The sequence below is a fragment of the Scyliorhinus canicula genome, chromosome 19 (assembly GCF_902713615.1).
Source record: "Scyliorhinus canicula chromosome 19, sScyCan1.1, whole genome shotgun sequence".
NCBI lineage: Eukaryota > Metazoa > Chordata > Chondrichthyes > Carcharhiniformes > Scyliorhinidae > Scyliorhinus > Scyliorhinus canicula.
Window position 1 is genome coordinate 99,548,028 of NC_052164.1, and position 17,758 is coordinate 99,565,785.

The 17,758-nt window shown below is 47.4% G+C and overlaps 1 protein-coding gene across 1 annotated transcript; it reads right to left on the reverse strand.

Moving 5' to 3' along the window:
• Positions 1-276: 276 nt before the first annotated feature.
• Positions 277-17,589, reverse strand: LOC119954505 (interleukin-20 receptor subunit alpha-like). Its single transcript, XM_038779796.1, has 7 exons — positions 17,138-17,589; positions 12,089-12,215; positions 7,371-7,552; positions 5,487-5,653; positions 3,388-3,544; positions 2,044-2,165; positions 277-936 (listed from the first exon to the last, which is right to left on the reverse strand). Exons 1-7 carry the CDS (start codon positions 17,184-17,186, stop codon positions 361-363), a joined length of 1,380 nt encoding a protein of 459 aa, XP_038635724.1. The 5' UTR covers positions 17,187-17,589; the 3' UTR covers positions 277-360.
• Between the last annotated feature and the right edge of the window lie 169 nt (positions 17,590-17,758).

Genomic DNA, 17,758 nt, shown 5'->3' on the forward strand with positions numbered 1-17,758 from the left:
GGGAGAACAATCCCAGCTTCTCCAACCCTAACCTTCTGACTAAAATCTGTCATCCCTGGAACCATTCGATAAAATCTCTTCTGCACCCCCTCGAGGACCCTCACAACCTTCCTGAAGTGTGGTGACCAGAACTGGATGCAACGGCGGCTTGGCGAGAGCCTTAAACAAGTTCACGGTTTTGGTTCTCGCTACCTCTACTCATGAAACGCAAGATCCAAAACGCTTTGCTGATAACTCTCTCAATGTGCCCGGCCACCTTGAAAATAAAAAAAGCAGTTTAAACTGAAAAAAAATGTTTTAATAAATAAATAATTTACAACACAGGAACACTAATAAAGGTTTCAACGGAAAAGCTTTTCTCTACATCCCGTTGTCCGTTAACAACACATCGTCTAAGCTGAGAAATCCTTTTGAGAACCCTTCAGTTATGTTCACGTCCAGTGTTGGAATAGAGCAAGGATGCATATTGTGGGCAGTCTGAGCTGGATCAGTGCACTCCTCCTGCTCCGAGGCAGCATTAGTCCTTGGTGTCTGCCTTTGATAACCCGAGGACATGATGCTTTCCTCAGTGTCGGCGGCTGCGTTTATGGTGTCGGGGATGTTTATTAAACAGGATTCCTTGGGCTGAGAATTGTTCTGATCACCCTCCGGGCTGACGCTCCTCTGACTGCTCGACTCAGGGGTTTGCTGCATGTAGGGATTCAATGGTTCGCAGAACGAAGGGGTCGGGCCCGATGAGCCGCTCCCGATGTCGATGCCACTGTCCACGGAAGATGCCTCCCTGATTTTCAGCTCCGACCAGAGGTCATCCTGTTCCTGAATCTTACAGGGGCCAATGAGAGTGCTGTCAGCAAACACCTGCTGCACCACCACATCTTCTATCAGACTCAGGTAGTCCATGAGGCTCAAACACTTCTTGTTCTTGTCAAGAGATTTCTGTGAGAAGAAACACATCACAAATCAAATCTAACCATGAATGTCTAAAGTAAAATTTGCTTTCCACACAATTAAACATTGCCAGCAGGGGGCGTTTCAGCTTCGGTGTAAAAGGCCATGGAAGGCCTGGGGGGGGGGGGGGGGGGGGGGGGGGGGGGGGGAGAGCCCACCGGCAGGTCAGGGTAGAAATGTGGCGGGGTGGAGAATCCAGCCCATGGTTTTTCTTTTTTTTTTAAAACTTTACCTCTGGTTGTCAGCACTGTACTCCTAACTCATAAAACATGTTTTTTAAAAAAATACAGGCCGAGTATCCTTAATCCGAAATCCTCAGGGCCGAATTCATTTTGGATTTAAGATCATTTCGGGTTTTGGATACCGCATATAAACTTACATTTTTTAAAAATGCAGTTCTTGGATGTTTGGGGATTTAAGGATAAGGGATGCTCAACCTGCAGCAGTTTTGGACAACTTGTGTGACTTTCTGGACCATTTTGCGGGAAGGTTAGGGGTCACCCACATTGCTGGGCCTTTGGAGTCTCGCATAGGTCCAATTCAGTAAGGAGGGCAGCTTTCCTACCTGAGATACGAGGGATGCTAAACAGAATTGAGGAGGCCAGAATGCTTTCAGATAATCCAGGGGAGCAGGACAAGAGGGCATGAGGTCAGGGCAACTTTAGTGCTGATGTCTCCACACACAGGGTGATCAGCAGCGGGCAGGGTTGCTCGGACGGGGTCGGTATAAGTGGCTCACTGAGCTCATTTAAATCCCAGTGCAATAAGGAGGTGTTAAGGGTGGGATTTAGGGCGGAGATGATCAGATGGAAATCCAATTCTCCATATTTGAATATTTGCGAAAAAGGGACGTGCTGTTGAAGTTTTGTGTCTTGCACTCTTCAGGGCAGAATTCGTGAGAATACCAATTCTAAAGGGAAGAACACTTTATACCGCATGTGAGAACAGTGCTGATGATTGGTTGGGCACGCGGACTCTGACCGATGGAGAATGTACCAGGGAGAAGTTAACTGCCAAGCTTTTGCTGATCGACTCTGATTGGTCAAGGGATTAAAAAGATTCCCTAATTTTTCAGTGAGGGACAAGGGAACTTACCAGAACAGCTGGGATGGTGCTTTGTTTCTTTAAGTAAAGCCAGCAGGCCATTCCGAGACACAAGCTTAGTGAAAATATTAGGAAGACAGCACTAATGACGCCAAAGATTGAAGTGTCCAATACTGTACAAAGGAACAGAAAACTCTCATTAGTAGAAGAAAGAGAAGAAAGAAAAGTAATGGCAATCTTAATCAGATGGTAAGAAGTCTTACAACACCAGGTCAAAGTCCAACATGTTTGTTTCAAACACTAGCTTTCGGAGCACTGCTCCTTCCTCAGGTGAATGAAGAGGTAATCAGATGGAGTAAGGATCAGGAGAAGGCCATTCAGCCCCTCAAGCACATTACCAGTCACCGAGACCATGTCTCAGTTCCTACTTACCTGTCTTGACTCCATTCCCTTTATGTCCTTCTCTAGCAAAAATGTTTTCAATCTCAGATTTTAAATGATAACTTGAGCAATCAACTACTGCTTTTCTGTCAGGGGAGTTCCACATTTCTACCATCATTTTCAACAAGAGATGTTTCCTAACCTCTTTCCTGGATGGGCTGATCTGTAAGGTTGCCACCCCTCTTGTCCACCAATGGAGATGCTTTCCCTCTGCCTGTCCTATCAAATCCCTAAAAACCTCAATCAAAAATGACCCCTTTCTGGGGAGCAAGCAACTGTTACGTAAACATTCTTCGTAATCCAGTCTTCGGAGACCCCTGTACATACTCAAAGTCCATCAGAAAAATGTAACTAACGAATGGACGGGATCACCTTCACCAGATTTGTCTGACGGACCTCGTTTGTGAAGCCACCAATGAAATGCATATCAGCTCATCAGCCAAGGGTTGACAGTGGGTCAAACTAACGTCCAAGTCATCAGCAGGTTTACACAGGACAAGTTTTGCCAGATATTTAAGCACAAAGAGATTTATGTATCACCCTTCATGATCCAATTGGCCAGTCAATTCCTGCTGAGATACAGCAATTGTTGAAACATAGGTAAATGGAGGAGAAGGCAAACTGTGTACAATAAGGCCTTGTAAGCAGCAACAAATGACCAGGTCATTTTCCTTTAGTCATGTTTGAGGGATAAATATTAGGCAGGCTACCAGAAGATTCAGGGTCAATGGAAAAATAGCACAAGTAGAAGATGCGGGTCGGAGATGGAGCTTAAATCCAGACCAGGGAGAGGGGTGAAAACCTTCTCCAGTTGGTTGGACCCTAACAATATGGGTTTGTTCACTCTGACAGCCCAGATCTCTGACTAGCCTTCAATCTGCACTGACGAGATACTGCAAATAACAAAAATAATATAAACTGGGAAATGACGGCACATTGGATTGTCCACTCTACCTGGGTCTGTGATTGGGATGGTTGCACATTTCTCTTCCGTGGCGTTCCCTTCCTTTGTGTCCCCATTCAGGACTGCTCTCACGCTGACGCAGTAGGTTTTTCCTGGTAGCACTGTGGTTTTGTTCAATTCTCCTGAGCTCACAACTTCTTCGGGTGCCTGGGACACAAGCAAAGGGCACATTAGACAAATCAGCCAACAGCATAAATATTTCCAAGTCCCAACCTTATCCTCTCAGGATTTGCACGTTTTCAGAAAGCTCAAAGCAAACATTCTATTAAACAATAAGAGGTTACTGATTGGCTTGCGAGCCAGCCTATGTTAATGATGACAATCGCTCTCCAGTTTGAGCAGTAGTTCCTATTGCCCAGGAAACAGTTCAGATTCACCCCCAGATTCATCACTTTGAGAATGGTTAGGCTAGCGTTAATCACTTTCATATCTGTGATAGGGATATTAAACTGCAATGCCAACGCATAACAGAATTAACAGGCGGGGATCGACATGGGCGGCACTGTAGCACAGTGGTTAGCACTTTTGCTTCACAGCAGCAGGGAGCTGGGCTCAATTCCTGGCTTGGGTCACTGTCTGTGCGGAGTGTAATGACTTGGGCCAGGCCTTTGAGATTGGCCAATTAGAATACGAGAACCTGATTAGTGGCCCAATCAGGGGACCCCTTTCTGTGTATATAACAGGGAGTGTCAGATCCTCTGCACTCCCGGTGTAGACAGCAGACTGAATGGTCATGGTTGTTCAGCTGTTGGGTTTGTAAATATATGAATTCTGGTGACGGGACTTCTGCCTCCGTGGATTATTACACGGAGTCTGCACGTTCTCCCCGTATCTGCGTGGGTTTCCTCCGGGAGCTCAGTTTCCTCCCACAAGACCCCAAAGACGTGCTGTTCGGTGGATTGGACATTCTGAATTGTCCCTCAGTGTAACTGAACAGGTGCCGGAGTGTGGTGACTAGGGGATTTTCACAGTACCTTCATACTCAAGACACTAGTAAAGATTATGATTATTATTATTGTATTTTATCATGAAGGTTCTTCTCACTTCATGTCTCGGTCTGGTGCAGACTCATCATTAGGAATTGATAACAGGAAATGAGTCACCCAGTCTATTACTGTTATATCGTGTGGCACCAGGCTATTAGACATTGAACCAACTTGACTTGCTCTTTGTTTGTCTAACATTTCCTAGTTTCCTTTCAGTCAGCGTTTTATCCAAAGCATTTGATCCAAACCTAGCCAGGTTGCAAGAGGAGCATCACTTGGCAGCACCATGTCCTATTCGTGTGTGCCTGAGATGGTTCAGTCCTCCACTGATAACACGCTCCCTCTTGTGGGAGGATCTAGAACTAGGGGGTCACTGTTTACAAAATAAGGGGTCACCCATTCAAATGAAGATGAAGTGGAATTTTTCTGTCAGAGGGCCGGGAGTCTCCGGAACGCTCTTCCTTCCTGAAAAGGCAACGGAAGCAGAGTCTTTGAATATTTTTAAGGCAGAGGTGGATAGATTCTGTGTGAGCAAGGGAGTGATAGGTTACCGGGGGGGGGGGGGGGGGGGGGGGGGGGGGGGGGGGGGGGTTAATCAGTTCTAGATACATTATGAAAAGGTGCTTATCTGAAATACAAGTTGTTGTGAGGGGTAGCTCCTCTCAGAGCCCAATCTGTTGAGCGTTTGTGTTCACACAGACAGAGCTACACCTGGCTGCTACGGCCCTCTCCAAGGAAAGGGGAGGGTGTTGTCCAACTACAGCTGACCATTGTCCAGTGAGGCTGGCCTGGGTAGGACTGAATCAGGCAGGTGGGTAACGCTTTACCCAACACTCTGAGCGATATGACTCAGAAATGACATGACTCAGAAATGAAGAACACCGTCATTCGGGCAAGGGAGCCGGGCATGTTAAATACCCACCCCCCTTCCTGGAAGGCACGGGGACAGGGTGGTGAGGGAGAGTTGCAATCTGGACAGGATGAAGGCAGAGGGAGAGAGTATCAAAGTATGACATTGGCATCAGCAGAACGTCAATTTTCTGAAACAGAACTCTCCGACACGGTCAGGGAATTTCAGCTGAAAGATCTCCACGAGCTTTTACCTTGTCGGTGCTGTTCTCACGCAGATAGACAATGTACAAGAATGGCTTCCCCAAAAGCTCCTCCATTGACAGGTTCCTTCCACCCGTTTGCAAGGTCGGCGGGGAGATATTGACACGAATCATGTTGCATTCTGCTTTAATATTAAAGGATGGAAAACCTAAAGGGACTGAAAAAAAAAATGAATGCAAAATTAAATATAGATCGACAGTCAAAATGAAAGTAAGTGTCAGACAGCAGGTGTGGCAACGAGAAATGAGGTTTTTAAAGATGCTTTCATCGGATGTGGGCGTTGCTGGCTTGGCCAGCGTTGTTTACCCATTCCGAATTACCCTTGAACTGAGTGGCTAGCTCGGCTATTTGAGAGAGCAATCAGTGAATATTTTTACCACAATTCATGATAGTTGTCACGGTCACCATTATGGAGACTAACGTCATAATTCCAGATTTATTGACTGAATTTTAAATTCCACCAGCTGCCGTGGTGGGATTTGAACCCGTGGCCTCAGAGCATTAGCCTGGGCCCCCAGATTACTGGACAGAGACATTAACAATACACCACCATCGCCCCGCCAGTGTCTCAATGAATGTGTCAGTGAGAGCATAGCAGCGACTGTAACTGTCTGCATGGGTCAGTCTGAGTGTGTCAGTAAGTGTGAACGTGTACGTGTGAGTAAATCCAGTCAGTGAACGTGAGTGTCCATGTTGCCAAGTGTCAGTGAGTGTCAATGCATCAAGAGTGTCTGTGTGTGAGTGTGTGTGAACGAGCGAATATGTCCGTCCAGATGGAAGCAGCAAGTGTTAATAAATATGTGGCTCTTGCTGGCTACAAACCAAGAAAATAAGAAAAGGCATACAGCTACTTGAGACTTCCCTCGTTCAATAAGATCATGAGCTCAACTCCAGTTTCTTACCCAAGACCAATCTCCTCCAATTCCCTTTGGTAGCCAAACACCTACTGATCTCAGCACTGAGTATATTCAATGGCTGAGGCAGGGAATTTAAAAGATTCACTCTTTTGAGTGAAGAAATATTTTGTCTCCATCTTAAATAGTCAACCCCTTATTCTGCGACTTTGACCCCTACTTGTAGAGAGGAAGCAACCTCTCTCTATCTACTCTTGTCAAGTTCCTTCAAAATATTATGGGTTGGATTCTCCGTCGGCGGGATCCTCCATTTCGCCGGCAGCGCACTCGCGCCCACGGATTTCCCAATGGCGTGGGGGGTGCCCACAATGGAAACCCCATTGGCCGGCTGCCAGGATGGAGAATCCCGCTGCCGGGGGGGGCACGCCGCATCGGAAAACGGGTGCGGCGGGCCGAAGAATCCCGCCCGTTGAGTTTCAATAATATCACTTCACGTTCTTCTAAACGTCAATGAGTTTGTACTCAGCTTCTCGTCCCTTTCCATGATTCTGGTGAACCTTCACCGCAGTGCCTCCATGGCAAATATATCCTTCCCTAGACGAGGAAATCACGAGGTCCCAGGTTTGATCTGTGCTGAAGTCACAGACAGCAGCTGAGTTGTAGCTTGGACTACAAATGCCTCAGGGGTTAGTGAAGAATAAATGTCAGTCAGGGTTCTTGTTCCTGACTTTGAGTTTCAAGGGAGGGTGCAGGCACCTTCCTCCCAGCAAAAACACTTTCAAACGTCAGATACAAACAGAAGATGCTTGTTTCGTCCTGGGTGTGTTCATTTCAGGAGCAAACACTTTCAGTTTCCCAAAACCCACATCAAAAATTGTAACTAATGAGGAAACTATTTAGAAATTTGCATCCAGTCCCCAAACTTCAATTGCTGCCTTTCAAACTGAAAATTATTCCTTAACCATTCGGAGCATCAAACAGGTTGGTGTTATATTCCGTTTTGTGCGAGAGATCACTTACTGTATTCTAGGGGGTTAAAATTTTCCGATCTTTCCCATTCTGAGGTTATGTTGCCAATAACACTTCGGACTCTGGCGATGATTTCCACTTTAAAATCCCAGGTCTCCTGTGTGAGGTCACAGTGATGGTGGGGAATGCCGGTACAGTGCTTCACCGGGATAAATGTCTCCACCTGCCCGTACCTGTGGGACAATGAGAAAACTGATCAGCTTCTGCACCTTATTAACAAAAGGTCGACCTTCCCCGAAAACGCCCTCCTTCCTTACCGTTCCGATTTTCTGGTAGGACTGTGTTCCAGGATGTTTCATCAATGGATGAGAAAATTGATAGCGAGGGATTCAATAATCAAATGTCATGGGCGGGTGGCTAGATTCTTTTTGTTTATTGGAGATGGTCATTCTCTGGCACTTGTGTGGTGTAAACATTACTTGCCACTTATCAGTCCAAACCTGAATGGTGTCCAGGTTTAATTTGGGCAGGGGCCGCTTCATTATCCGGGGAGTTGCAAACAGAAATAAGCACAGCGCTCTAATTTCCTGGTAATATTACAATAACCACACAGCATCGCCAACATAGACCATAAGAGGAGCTTGTTGTGGAAGTGAAGTTGTGGAGTTAAGTGAGGTAATCTATAGAATCCCTACAGTGCAGAAGGATGCCATTCGGCCCATTTTGTCATCACTGACCCTACCTAGGCCCACTTCCTCGGCCTATCCCCATAACCCCACCTAACCTGAACCTCTTTGGACACTCAGGGGCAATTTATCATGGCCGAACCACCTCACCAACACATCTCTGGACTGTCGGAGGAAACCAAAGTACCCGGAGGAAACCCACACAGACATGGGGAGAATGTGCAAACTCCACACAGTCACCCAAAGCCGAAATTGAACCCGTGTCCACGGCGCTGTGAGGCATAGTGTGAACCACTGTGCCACCATGTCGCCTGTATAAAACAAGAACATCTTTTAAATGGTGTTTAACCTGAGGCCTCCACTTCCCTCTCAGGTGGAAGACACTACTTAGAAGTCCAGGTCACTAATACACAGCAAAATGAATGTCGGCGGCCGAGAGCTCATAATTTTTCTGAATATCACTGGTTAGGTCAGTATTTGTTGCCCATCCCTAATTACCCTGGAGAAGGTGGTGGGGAGCGGCCTTTTTGAACCGCTGCAGTCCCTGTTGTGTAGGTACACCCACCGTGCTGTTAGGGAGTGGGAGTTTACAGATAGGCAATCTGCATCCTCTACATCAACTCATAAATAGGCTCAGCCAAGGTGTGAGCTTTGGGAGGAATGTGAATGTCTTCATATGGGGGATTTCTGATGACTCCTAATCAAACCAATAGCAAACTAAATTAAGCTGTACACTCTCCTGGTGCATAGCTCTGCCTGTGCAAGAGCACTGTTCCCAAAAATAGCACAGGAAAAGCCCAGTGTGTAGCAAATCTCTCTTTGCTCATGGACCATTCCCTGATATGAGCTCCCGTCGGGTGAAGCTGTGAGCTTGTAGCAATCAAATAACTTAGCTTCTACTCTGCAAGCAGTGTGTTTAGAAGTAGCTGTTATGATTGAGGGGCCGGCAGACACTTCAAACTTTCATGTTGAGAGTCACTGTTCCGTGTGGGCTACTGCTTTAGCTGCCGTGTTGAAATTGTTCTCTTGTATCTGCTGCTTTTTGCTTTAATGAGCTATGTCCATTATTGCAACACAGAGGAGGTGTCATCACTGCCGCAAACATTAAAACATTTCTCCACTTACGCAGAACAGGATATTCCCAAAATTGTGACATCAGTCAAAAAGTACACAGCACTAGTGAAAGTCCGTACAAACTGAAAATAACCAATCAGGAAGTAGTCTCTGATTCACTGATTGGGGAGATTAAACATCAAGAATATCATCTCTCTGATCTCCCTTCTGACTGGTCTTTCTGAGGTTAATCCTCACATAACAAAACGCATGTTCTAAACATCCCAACACTCCGCTTGATGTCTATATCGTTTTTAATTTAGAGTACCCAATTCATTTTTTCCAATTAAGGGCCAATTTAGCCTGGCCAATCCACCTACCTTGCACATCTTTGGGTTGTGGGGGCGAAACCCAGGCAGACACGGGGAGAATGTGAAAACTCCACACGGACAGTGACCCAGAGCCGGGATCGAGCCTGGGACCTCGGCGCCGTGAGACAGCAGTGCTAACCACTGCGCCACCGTGCTGCCCTCGCTTGATGTATATTAATGGATACATTTACAATGGCACTGATATGACGCCACGCTTGCAAAAAGATCTGGTTCAGTCGCAGACAGTTGCTGGGGGAGGAATGGAGTCAGTGACGAGGAATCAAGAAATAGGGCTGCTGCATATTGCTTGTATTATGTGTTTATATTTTTCTTTTGATGTTGTGCTCGGTCTTTATAAAACATGGCCACAGCTGGAATACCGTAATCAATTCTTTGATCCAAACTTCAGGAAAGATGTCACGACCTCACGGCAGATTTGCTGGAATGGTACCAGGTAGGGTTGGCAACTGTGATTAAGTGTATTCTTAGAGGTGTTGTCACATGACTCTCCTCCACATTCCAACAATTCATTGGCTAACACATCCATCCTTGTGACGTACGGCCTTTCTACGCTAATTGGAAAGCAAATATATATATTGTTTTTTTAAAGGGGCAATTTAGCATGACCATCTTTTTCGGTTGTGGGGGTGAGACCCACGCAGACACGGGAGGAATGTGCAAACTCCACACGGACAGTGACCCGGGGCCGGGATCGAACCCTGGTTCTTGGCGACGTGAGGCAGCAGTGCTAACCACTGCGCCACCGTGCCACCCTCAAAAATGCCTATTGCCCGATTGGATGGTGTTCGACTGTCGGCTAAACGGTCATTTTTGTCTCCATTTTCAGTATTGTCACATCTGGCAGAGAGAATGTTCAAAGAAAATGACAAAAAAAAAACCAATCTTTTTTCAAGTCCCCTTTCCAGCAGGGTCCTGGCGATTGATCCAGGAGAAGCCAGGCCTTTCCTGGAGTGTTGGCGACCATAAGCCAGAATTGAGGGATTTTAGTTATGTGGCGTAAAGTTGGGGTTGTTCTTAGAACAGAGCGGTTTAAGAGGAAGTGTTCAAAATTTCGAACAGCTTTGAATCCTTAACTACTGTCACAAGGACAGATGGTTTGGTCATCTATGTCGCTGCTGATTGTGGGAACTTTCTGTGTTTTTGACATGGCAACAGTGACTCACTTCAAAAAGAACCTCACTGCCTGTGAGAATTGGGTGAAAGCCGCTATAGAAATTCGAGCTATTTCCTTCTTTCTGCGCCTGCTCCTCTCACCAGTCACCCTCACAAACCCAAACCGGTTCTGAGATCAGACGGCCCGGTGGTATTGTGAAAATTACAGAACAAGTGAATCCCCACAAATCAGCAAAAAAACTTTTAGTTTCTGTTTCTATTTTTTTTATAAAAAGATCTTTCTGCAAACTTTCCAACTCTCAGTTGAAAAGGTCACATCAAAACCCAAGGCAGAGCAATTGTTGCAAAGTCAGTTGGAACAACTGGAAATGGATTTCAATGATGCAAAATAAAAAATCTTCAGTGAAAGGTTTAGTTCGTCGAGAGCTGGTTTAATGTTTTCTTGGATTAAAGACACTAAGCTGTCACTGGGGGCGGGGGGGGGGGGGGCTGTACTGAGCGCTCCAACAATGCAGCAGCACTCACGCTGTACTGAGCGCTCCAACAATGCAGCAGCACTCACACTGTACTGGGCGCTCCAACAATGCAGCAGCACTCACGCTGTACTGAGCGCTCCAACAATGCAGCAGCACTCACGCTGCACTGGGCGCTCCAACAATGCAGCAGCACTCACGCTGTACTGGGCGCTCCAACAGTGCAGAAACACTCACGCTGTACTGAGCGCTCCAACAATGCAGCAGCACTCACACTGTACTGAGCGCTCCAACAGTGCAGCAGCACTCACGCTGTACTGAGCTCTGCAACAATGCAGCAGCACTCACTCTGTACTGAACAGCTCCAACAGTGCAGCAGCACTCACTCTGTACTGAGCTCTGCAACAGTGCAGCAGCACTCACTCTGTACTGAGCTCTGCAACAATGCAGCAGCACTCACTCTGTACTGAGCTCTGCAACAATGCAGCAGCACTCACTCTGTACTGAGCTCTGCAACAGTGCAGCAGCACTCACTCTGTACTGAGCTCTGCAACAATGCAGCAGCACTCACTCTGTACTGAGCAGCTCCAACAATGCAGCAGCACTCATGCTGTACTGAGCGCTCCAACAGTGCAGCAGCACTCACTCTGTACTGAGCAGCTCCAACAATGCAGCAGCACTCATGCTGTACTGGGCGCTTCATTTTATTTATTTTCAAGTCTCTGGAGTTGGGCTTTAACCTATGACCTTCCAACTGAGAGGTGAGAGTGCTCAGGGTTACTTGAAGAGCCATAGCTGATTACAAAGACCGGATCCTGCAGGAGCACGATTCTCTTTACTCCCCCCACCCAACCAGTTCATTGTGAGGTTGTGTTGGGCCGGCATGAGAAGGGTAACACGCTGAACACAGATCAGGAGCAAAATCTCTGGCTGTTCCCCCCCACACACACTGACACACACACACAATCATTCCTTCCTCCTTAACTTGAAGTCAACCTTACGTTCCACTACTTACTCCTAACTTGTGAGTGGAGGGAAGGAGGTTCCTTTACCTTAAGTATTGCACATCGTATCGAATGATCTGTGAATGCCTCTGCGCTGGATTCCAGTGGAAGATGTTCTTGCCATTATTGGAAGTGAAATGAAGATTTCCCGGGGGTTGCAAGCCAGCTTCAGCTCCTGTAAGAATATTTTCAAGATTCAATTCCATTGCACAGCACATTTTTCAATCAGTATAAGCTCACACTGCAAATAAATAATAGTTCAGTCAGGGCTCCTCAGAACATCGGCATATTATTTGGAATCATTTTTCTGCTACCAGGGACAGGAACTCAGTTTATCCAAAGCAAGTAAAGAGTATTACAGGTTCAAACCTATCATCTCATTGACAGTTCCCCAGAAATGCACGTTTGGATTTGTGTGACAGCCCTTTTGTGGACCTCTGATCCATTGTAGAAACGCGCAAAAATTCAAACCAGGGCAATAATTTTTTTAAAATGCTTCAGCCTGATTCACATTCTACAAGATAAAAGCAAATTACTGGGCGGTATTCTCCGACCCCCCCCCCGGCAGGGTCGGAGAATCGGCCAGGGCCTGCGTAGATCCCACCCCCGCATTGGCCGGAATTCTCCGCCACCCGGGAATCGGCGGGGGCAGGAATCCCACCGCGCCGGTTGTCGTGCCCCCCGTGGCGATTCTCCGGCCCGCGATGGGCCGAAGTCCTGCCGCTGAGAGGCCTCTCCCGCCGGCGGGAATTGGAGCAGCTCTGGTGCCGGCGGGAGCAGGCGGCGCGAGCGGGCCCCGGGGTCCTGGGGGGGGGGGGGGGGGGCGCGGGGCGATCGGACCCCGGGGGGGGTGCCCCCACCGTGGCCTGGCCCGCGATCAGGGCCAACCGATCGGCGGGCGGGCCAGTGCCGTGGGGGCAATCTTTTTCATCCGCCGCCACCACGGCCTCCACCATGGCGGAGGCGGAAGAGAGCCCCCCTACCGTGCGTGCGCCGGGATGATGTCAGCGGCTGCTGACGCTCCGGCGCATGCGTGGCCTTATGCCTTTCAGCCAGCCGTTCGCGCCATCTGGTGGGGCGGAAAGGCCGTTCGCGACGGCCTGCGGGGAGCCAAAGGCCGCTCACGCCAGTCGGCAGGGCCTAGCCCCTAAAGGTGCCGAGAATTCCGCACCTTTGGGGAGGCCCGACGCCGGAGTGGTTGCCGCCACTCCGGCACCCCCCGCCCCGCCGGGTAGGGGAGAATACCACCCCGAAACCAAAGAGAAAATGCTGGAAAATCTCAGCAGGTCTGGCAACATCTGTAGGGAGAGAAAAGAGCTAACATTTCGATTACAGATGACCCTTTGTGAAAGCAGGCAAAGGGTCAGCTTTGACACAGTTATCTGGACTCGAAACATTAGCTATTTTCTCTCCCTACAGATGCTGCCAGGCCTGCCGAGATTTTCCAGCCTTTTCTCCTTGGTTTCGCATTCTACAAGGCTACATAGACCAGAAAGCAAAAGGTCGGACCCCACTTTCCTGGCCGAGTACGTGCTGAGCTTAGCAAGCAAACTGCTTTGCCAAAAATGTAACTATTCTTTAATTCCACAATGGCTTAACTGGTAATATCAGCATGTACATTTGCTGCATCGATCCCTGGTTTTTGCTGGGGGAAAGAGTGGGTGCGATGTGGCTGAATTCATGTAAAATATAAATGGGGTTGACTTCACTCCCGTCCTGTTTGCGCTGCTGGAACCAATGGGTTTGAGTGTAAATGGGGGAGTTCTCCTCTTGTGTGGTCCTAGTAGAGTATGAGAGCCCAGTGGTTATGGCAACATTGTTTACAAAGAATCAGAGGAACACAGAACGTAGGAGTAGGAGTCGGCCATTTGGCCCTTTGAGTCTACTCTGCCATTCAGTAACATCATGGCTGATCTTGTTGTGAATTAAATTGAATTTGCAGAACAGAGACAGACCATTCCACCAAAATATCTTTGCCAGGGTTAATACCCCTCACAAGCATTGCTGCCCCACAGCATCAGGGATCCAGGGTCGATTCCAGCCTTGGGTGACTGTCTGTGTGGAATTTGAACTTTCTCCAGTGTCTGTGTGGGTTTCCTCCGGGTGTTCCGGTTTCCTCCCACATTCCAAAGATGTGCAGATTAGGTGGATTGGCCATGATCAATTGTCCCTTAGTGTCCGAAGATTTGCAGGTTAGGTTATAGGGAAAGGGCAGGGGAGTGGATCCAGGTGTTATTTCGCAGGGTCGGTGCAGACTCAATGGGCTGAATGGCCTCCTTCTACACTGTCAAGATTCTATATTCTATGAAACCGCCTCTAAACCTATTTAATCTGATCCTATAGTTTCTCCCTCATGCTCTCATCTAGCTTCCCCTTAACTACATCCAGGTTATTTGTCACAATCACTCGGTGTTGACATTCTCACTAACTCTGGTTCCAGATGTTCCCCCTGCATTCTTTATTGGATTATTAGTGACCATCTTATATTTGTGATCCCTAGGTTTTCTCTTCCTGATCTTCACTGCATCTACCCCCTCAAATTCCTTATTAATTTCACTGATTTCTATCCGATCACATCTCAGTTTTTTGACTGCGAGTTCAAACCACGGGTAGTGAAATTCAATCCGATAAATTTGAAAATGGGTGGCTAATTAGTTAATCAAGCTCCACGAGTTTACTGATGTACTGCCACGCCTACCAGGCCTGGCCTATTGTGGCTTTCACTTTGCCTGGTCACAAAAAGTCCCAGGATCATAGGCTGGGGAATTCCGAGAGATTGTGGGACTGTTGTGGTTTACTTCAGCTGACCGTAGCTTAGACAACAACTGGGGAACTTGAGATATTTTTAAAATGTATTAGTTCATGAGATGAGCCCATTACTAGCGAGGCCGGCATTTATTTCCCATCCGTAATTGCCCTCAAGGTGATGGGGAGCTGCCTTCTTGAACCGCTGCAGTCCATGTAATGTAGGTACACCCACAGTGCAGTTAGGAATGAAGAGAATTCCAGCATTCTGACTCGGCGACAGTGCAGGAACAGCGATATATTTCCAAGTCAAGATGATATGTGGTTTGGAGATGAACTTGCAGATGGTGGGGTTCCAATGTAGCTGCTGCCCTTCTCCCTCTAGCTAAAGGTCACAGGTTTGGAAGGTGCTGTTGAAGGAACTCTGGTGAGTTGCTTCAATCCATCGTGTCGGTGGCACAGATTGCTGCATTGTGCACCAGGAGTAGAGGGAGTGAATGCTTAAGGTGGTGGATAGGGCATCATTCAAGTGGGTTGCTTTGCCTGTCTCATTCTCAGCAATCATGATGTTGGGGATGTAGGGAGGGATTAGACGATGTGGGGGGTGCGGGTATTGCTCCTGCTTCTCACTGGTGTTCAGCGACTCCTGCTGGTGACAGACATGGGTGCCAGGTGAAGAACAGGTTTGACTGTGACACTCAGGTCGCTCACTTCTTGTCAAGGCTCATACATTGGACAGTTGGGGCAGATATTGGACAGAACAACTATCAAATCCAGTCTGGGCAATGGGGAAATTAAATAGAACATTTACACTAATTAAATGAACTGAACAAGTCTCTTGGAACTGCAAGTGGATGAAGATAGGGAAGGGGAAGTCGCAACACCTCCACACAGGTAAAATATGTCATGGGCTTTTGTGACAGTATTATCTGTTTTATATGTTAGAACATTGCCTATTTTATATGTAGCATATCTGAATCTAATAATATTGCATAGGCAACCAGCTGAGAAATTGCTTGCACCCTGGGTCCCATCAAATACCAGGGCAAATAAACTGAAGCCAATATAACCAGATCAAAACCATCTGAACAAAATTCAATCCAAAGCAATTGAGTTGAATCCAACACAGCCAAATCCAACTAGTGTAACTGGATCCACGTGGTACAATCAGATTCTACCGAACACAATCAAGTCCAACCCATCAGAACATTGGATAATTGTTCCTTCCCTAGCCCAGGGCTGTTGGAGCCAATGTGCTGTTCCCACTGTCTCTCACAGTTGAGATCAGATAACTCAACATGGTGGCACATTGGTTAGCACTGCTGCCTCACAGCACCAGGGACCCGGATTTGATTCCAGCTTTGGCTGATTGTCTGTGCGGAGTTTGCATGTTCTCCCAGTGTCTCTGTGGGTTCCCTCCGGGTGCTCCGTTTTCCTCCCACGGTCCCAAGATGTGCAGGCTAGGTGAATTGGCCAGGCTAAATTGTCCTTTGTGTCCAGGGTTACAAGGATAGGGTGGGGGGTGGGGGTGGGGGGCTCTTTCAGAGGGTCGGTGTAGACGTAATGGGCCGAATGGCCTCCTTCTGCACTGTAGGGGTTCTACGGTAACACAGACCAGGGTTGGAACTTACATGACTCAAAGCTACACTGAACAACTGAATTGCTGTCGGTGCTCAAATCATAGACACATTTGGATGTCTGGGTGGTAGATCAGTAACAGCAGATAACTCATTGCACTCACTGCTGGCCGATTCGAAACATTGCTTCACACAGTACAGGGTAAAGTTGTGGCAAGAGGATAAACACGACCAAAAAACATATTAAAACACCTTCACCTGGCCACCCATTAAGAGGAGAAGGTGTGAATCCGATCAGGAACAGTTACATAGGGCTTGTTCACAAAATGCTGTTGCTGATTTCGTTCAAACTTTATCAGGTTTAACCTCATTGGCAATTATCAACCTGTTTTGGTCAAATATCTATCTGTTAACTAACATCACTGAAACCTACCTGGTCATGATCACATTGCTGTTGGTGGGAGTTTGGTGTGTGGGGGCAGATTGTCATATTTCCGACATAACTGCAGTGACTAACTAGGTTTCACAAAGTACATTGGGTGTAAAGCGGTGGTGCTGGAGAAAAATGCAAGTATTTTAAATAACAGGATAAGACCCTGAAACAGGAGTCAATGACACACCCAGAGGAAACACAAACTACCTCTCTCAACTGTACAAGTTTTATTTTAACATGTTTAACGCGCATTGATCGCCAGAAGTGGCTGTTATCTTTCCTTGTGCGGAGTTACAGTCAGTAGTTTCGTTTAAAAACAAGAGATAATCCATGGGGACCTACCAGAGAGGATGGAGGCTAGCAGCAGGAAAGCTGTAATCCATATTGCCATTGCTGTTGCTGCCGGGGTCTCAGACAGCGATCATGCCAATCTCTCTCAGTTACACTGAGATTGGAGCAGGTATAGTGGTGAGAGGGAGTCGCCAAGCGTCACAGCTTCCGCCTGTCAATTTCCTGGCTGCAATCACTCTCCAATCACTAGCAATCCCTTCTCCTCTCCCCCCGGAACTCAGCAACTGACCTTAAAAGGCACAGGAACATTCGCAGAGGCTCCCTTTCCACCTCCCTGCGGAAACCCAAATGCTCTCGTTTAAGCACAGCAGCAGAGGTAGTGGCAATCTTGGGGTTTCCAATGAAATGACCCAAAGATCACAGATCCCCCTCCCAATCCCCTTTCAAATGTAACACGTTTGTGTTAAATCTCCCTCAGGGCTGGATCTTTTCGCTTTGTTGCCTGCACATTCCTGGTTGTATTTCACACCATCACTTTGATGTTGATGCTGGAACTCTTGAAGGGATTTTACTTTTTATAAAAGAAGAGCCTGCCTTCATTTAGCGTCCCTGCTGTAAAGATACGGGTGTGGTGATATGATTTGCATACCTGTCTGCCATTGCAGCAGAACA